Here is a 6,000-nt window from a genome sequence, read left to right as displayed (position 1 = left end):
TTAAAAAGTTGTCACTTTAGCCATATAACATGTTTCACTCATCTAAATTCTGCCTGAAGAAACTTGATTTAATTTGATTTAATCTTCCTCATCTCAGAAAAATATACTTCAGTGTAAAGCTGAATCAGACTCCATTATGGTAATATCATTGCATCCTAACCCTAACATAGAATTTATTCTCATAAATCAGTATAGATGAAATTAATAATGCTGCCTTTGAGTAGTATTTGCATTGGAAATTCAACTTTGCTTAGTGAAAGCATGGGAAAAACTATTTATTTATTTATTAAACACATTTATATATCCACCCAACTCACACATAAAGGATTCTGGGTGGCTTGTAAAATTTAACATATGAGGCTGATAAATATTTCTAATTTGTTTTTATTTTGACTCACCTCTTACCTTATAAGCTGAGAATAGTGATTCAATTTCCTTTCAACTTTTAAAAGTTAAAATCAACAAAACTGCAGAAATCTATGTCTATGACAGAGAATATTAACTGCCGTCTTAATACACAAGGTTGTTAAAAGTCTGTGTAACCATCATAGATTATATTTATTTGTCCTTCCATTCTATAGTTTTGATCTTATTTCTTCTTACATTTGAGTTTCAGGATTTACCTTTTTTTGCTTATGTAAAACACAAATAGTTATACATATACAAGCACAAATGATAATTAGAGCAATGCATACTATGATAACAATTACAGTCACTGTATTTATCACAGGAGCTTTAGTATTGGGAGCTTCTGTAGGCGGAGAAGGACTGGTGGGTGAGGGAGAACTAGAAGGACTGGTGGGTGAGGGAGAACTAGAAGGACTGGTGGGTGAGGGAGAACTAGAAGGACTGGTGGGTGAGGGAGAACTAGAAGGATTGGTGGGTGAGGGAGAACTAAGGAGCAATGGAGGAAGAAGTACAACTGCTCTTGCTATATTAGATACTTCCCCAACATTGTTGCTGCCATCACTGGCACGAATGGCAAAGTAAATTGCGGTGCCATTTTCTTTTGTGAAATTTTCCATCTTATACTGAAATGACTGTTTCATCCCAGCAACATCAGGTTTCAGATCAGATGTGTTCACAGAAGCAGCATTTTGAAAAGCATCTCTTAATTCCACAGGATTTTCACTTGTTTTAATTTCATATTTTTCAGCTGCAAAAAAATAAAAATATTCAAGGAGACATTAAGACAATTTCTCCACAATACTTGGGAACTGGTATCTTTGTCAATGAAATCTTTGCAACAAACACATCTAATTTAAACCAAAAGCACCCTATGTGCCAAATTGGATTGTATTCATCCAATTTTATCCCATAAGGAAAATTCCATAAAGATTTAAATTTGGGAGCCAATAGCAAATAGTATTTTGTTCCTCCTTTAGCATGATTTCTTCTGCCTAACATAGGAAATAAAATGTTACCTTTTCCTTTATCATAGTTGTTTCCAGGAGCAGTCCATGACAAAAGGAAATCATTCTCATCATTGAGTTTTACTTCAAGATCAGTGATTCGAGATGGTGGAAAGGCATCTGGAATATTTCCAGAAGGCACTCCTGACATTACAAAACTACCCCCTGTAGCAATTCTGTTGAATTTTCCAAGGTTTGCTTGGGTATCATTGTCACTAGCTTCTGGTCTTGGTGCATTCATTTTTATTTCATCTATTGTAAAAAAAGAAAGAAAGAAAGAAAGAAAGAAAGAAAGAAAGAAAGAAAGAAAGAAAGAAAGAAAGAAAGAAAGAAAGAAAGAAAGAAAGAAAGAAAGAAAATCATTCAGCAGAAACTCTAAACTTTCTCATTATTCTGGTGCTTATTTGAGTTGTCTACAAAGAAGAATGCCAAATCATTTCCATATTGTTGAAAATATAAATAGATATACATAATATGCCTATTTATTCATCAGGGACTGTGAGATACATTATTTATTAGAAATTGAGATATATAGATACAGATATACAGGTAGCTATAGTTATAGTTATTTTATTATGTTGATTTCCATAATGAAGATCAGTTTGGAGTTTTACCCAAAATATAATATTAGAAATGTATTCAACATTTTGGAATACTTAAAATACTGAAAAAAGGGCTGCTTTGATCTTTTCAAATGCAGAAAAGGCCTTTGATGACTGGACTTTCCTGTTTAATTTTTGGAAGATATGGAGTTTGGTGAGAATTTTATTAAATTGATAAAATTGATTTATACTTTGCAACACACACAAATAATTTTAAGTTGAAAATTAGCAAAACCTTGCGAAATATAGAAAAGGAGAAATCATGCCCCTTGTCACTATTGTTATTCATCTTAGATTTGAAATATTGAATGGAGACATAAAACAAGATTAAATAATTGCTAGAATGATGATTAAAAGGGAAACATATAAATTATGAGTGTTGTCTGATAATTTGGTGATAATGTTTGAAAATTCTTTCAAAGGAGTAGATATATTAATAGAAAATGAAAGGGTTGTGGTGCATTAGTTAATTTAAAATTAATTAGATAATGAAAATATAAACAAAAACAGGAATCTGAAAGAGCAAAAAGAATGAGAACAATAGATTTAAGATTGAGAAAACTGAAATACTTGGATGTTACTATGACTAATATAAATTGTATGTTATTTCAGAATAAATTACAGTATGTTAAAACAGGAAATTAAATTAAGATGGATATGAAAAACTGTGCAATGGAATTAAGAAGAATTGAAGACAAAATCTTATTACAATATTTGATTGAATTAAATATTAAGAGTGTTAGAAATAAAAGGAAAGAGTATAAAATAAGTTTATTTCATCACAATTGAATTCTTTTTTTTTTGCAAGATATGGCAACCCTTTGTGCAATTTTTACAAACATCAAGACTGAAAAATTGATGTTTCATGGGTTTGCTTACAGATAAGGTAAGGGATATGAAATGAAGGAATAACATTTTTTAACATTATTCAGTGAAGAGTTACTAAATTTATCTATATTTATTGTGATGAAGCTTGAAATTCACTTCTTTATATATTGCTTTATTATATTCTTTCTTCTTTCCTGCACTTTTTATTCTTTCTATTCTATTTTTTCTCTCTTAAGTTTAGTCTGTATTAGTTTCTACTATTAAATATCATAATACTTAATAATACTTTATAAGTATCATAATATTTAATACTTTATGAGTATTGTAATACTTAATATTACAATACTTTATAAAATTATATTTTAAAACAGAAACATGTAAGCCAAGATATTCCCTATAATACTCTTCAGAAGTGAAAGTTGGACTTTGAAGGAGCAAGAAAGGAAGAGTATTTAAAATTTGATGTTGGAGAACACTGTAGACAAACAAATGGATCAAATAAATCAAGTCCGAGTTCTCAAATGACCACACTCAAATTATCCTACTTCAGGCTCATTATGCAATGACCTAGTTTTCTAGAGGAGGCTCTAATACTGGGAAAGGTAGAAGTAAAGAGAAGAAGATGACCACGACCAGGTCAATGGACTCATTATTGTGTGATGGAAAAATTGAAAGATCAAGTTAGGTCTTCATCATAAATCATGATAGAGAAAATATATACTAGGACCCCCAAATAACTTGATGGCATATAATTAATCATTCAGTTATACTACATTATTATTCTTTCATTGTTTTTACCATTGTCTACATAGCCTGGGACATATAGAGCGCGATTCCTCTGGCGAGTTTGTCGATTGGTTCTATCTCTCCCTTGGACATGCACCTTTATGCTGTATCTATCATTGTCTCTGAATGATGTGAAGTATCTTGAGTAGATTCCATCGTTCTTGATAATATCTGCACCTTGAAACAAAAATATTAAAAATTAACATCCAGGATAATGTAGAAAAGACACCAAAACTAAGCTGTATCTATCCCTCATCGAAGAAAATGTTTAATTCTATGGTTATTTACATTCAGAACCAAAGAATAGCTGTTATAGGTTAGAATTTGTCAAAATAGCTCCACAATTTTTTTCCCAATTCTATAATTCTTGGGTGTTAGATTCTATGCAACAATGGTATTGGCATAGATTTCCTGAGGCAGTAGGGATCATAGTTTATAGATTCCTAAATCTGAGGGATGATGGGATAATTTTGAATACTGTTGTGAGCCACTCAGAATTGTTTAAGTCGAATATCTTATAAGTATATCTTATAAATAAGTATTCATGCAAAATGATTGTTGGATGTACGAATTCAGCCAATGATAAAAGATTTATCAGAATGTAATTTCTGTAAGAGAGATATCATTCAGATGGTATGTGCCATGCATGATGTTTTCTGGTATGTAACATTTCTGTAAACATTCATCAATAGAAATATATTCCAAGCTTCAAACTAACAGGCATGTATAATCATATTTTTGTTATGTGTAGATACCTATGATAATATACATTTTTTCAGAAGACTAGCTCTGAAAAGCAATGTTATGCCAATTAAATTGTAGTAATTGTAGGTAAGAAACAGACATTACCTTAAGGTTCAGTAGAATAAACTTTTGTACCTTGGTTTGCCCAAATATCTGCTTTTCTACTGAAATCAATGAATAATGAAGGAGTTCCAAGGACTTGAAATACCATAAGTACAAAAATACCCCTCGTTCTCTGGCTTAACTTTTCTGGGCCAAGTGTTGAGTGAGAAATATTTCTAATAATTACATGCTAATCTTTATATCAAACAAAATAATGATAGAATCTCACAATGTTATAAATAGAATTGTTTCATTTTCTCCCTCATTTTCTCCCAGACTTCTGCCTACAGTCCCCCAAAAAGAATAAAGCTCCCTTTTTTGTAGAAGATTAACACTTGAGGGATTTGACTTTATGACAAAGTCATGTTACCTTAGAGTTAATTATAGTTGAACCTAGATGCTATCTGTCTTTTATAGCAACAATTTTCCAAGATGTCAGACTTGAAGCATTCCGGTCAAAATATAAGTTAGAAGTCTTCTCTGCCTAGATGTACTGGATTGGCTTAGCTGGTAAGCATAATATTGGGTTTTGTTTAAATATTGAGCATTTTTTGCACTCTCTTCTTTCATGCTCAACAAGAGATTGCTTAGGTCTTGCTTCTAGCCATTAAAGTTGTATCATTAGTAGATCTGGGGTTGTTATTTCTCTCATTAATTTTATTTCGAGTTTCTGTTCCTACCAGTTCAGCATTTCTCATGCTAAAGTCTACATTTAAGTTGTATGAATAAAGAGACAATGTGCAAACTTAGTACAATTGAACTGAATTAATCTAGAAGCATTGTCTGACAGTCTAAGTCACTGGCTACAGGTAGTCTTCAACCTACGATGTTCATTTAGTGATGGTTCAAAGTTGCAACAGCACTGAAAATGTGACTTATGACTGTTTTTCACACTTAGGACCATTGCCGCATCCCCATGATCACATGTTCAAAATTCAGATGTTTGGCAACTGGGTTCATATTTATGACGGTTGCAGTGTTCCAGAGTTATGTGATCCCCTTCTGAGAATCAAAGGCAATGGGGAATCCAGATTCATATAACAGCCGTGTTACTAACTTAACAAATGCAATAATTCACTTTAACAGCTGTGGCAAGAAAAGTCATACAATGGGGCAAAACTCACTTAAGCAATGCTTCACTTAGCAATATAAATTTTGGGCTCAACTGTGATCGTAACTTGAGGACTACCTCTATTTATGTCTTGGGGAGCAAGTTTTGCTACATCAAGCTAAGAAGGGGTGTGATAAAGCAATACAACACACAACAGAACGAGAGTAGAGCAGAAGGACACTGGCCACAAAAAGCTTTCCAAAGATAATCCAGCACAGTTCATTTTTCCTCCAAGCAAGCAGCTACAACGATGCAAGGAGCTCAATAGACACAATGAAAGTGGCCAAATATGCGTTTGTGATCTAGAAGGCTACCACCATTATCACTATTTATGATCTTAGAGCACAAATGTCAAACGTGTCACGGCTGTATCACGTCACGTGCTGGATTGTGATGTATCATGTCCTTTTTGTCT

At 32.4% G+C, this 6,000-nt stretch overlaps 1 protein-coding gene across 1 annotated transcript in view; it reads right to left on the bottom strand.

Moving 5' to 3' along the window:
- Nucleotides 1-226: 226 nt before the first annotated feature.
- The window catches only part of LOC113436088 (calcium-activated chloride channel regulator 1-like), a 28,192-nt gene continuing 22,418 nt past the window's right edge, over nt 227-6,000 (bottom strand). The window contains exons 13-15 of the mRNA XM_026700273.2: nt 3,641-3,805; nt 1,425-1,664; nt 227-1,156 (exon numbers count right to left, since the gene is read on the bottom strand). Of these exons, the coding sequence (XP_026556058.2) occupies nt 600-1,156; nt 1,425-1,664; nt 3,641-3,805 (962 nt within the window). The 3' untranslated portion in view covers nt 227-599. The remainder of the gene's footprint in view (nt 1,157-1,424; nt 1,665-3,640; nt 3,806-6,000) is intronic.

This window comes from Pseudonaja textilis, chromosome 3, assembly GCF_049901715.1.
Source record: "Pseudonaja textilis isolate UNSWEBS1 chromosome 3, rPseTex1.2, whole genome shotgun sequence".
Classification (NCBI taxonomy): domain Eukaryota; kingdom Metazoa; phylum Chordata; class Lepidosauria; order Squamata; family Elapidae; genus Pseudonaja; species Pseudonaja textilis.
Note: the sequence above shows the minus strand (reverse complement) of the source record. Positions and strands in the feature narration are given on the sequence as shown.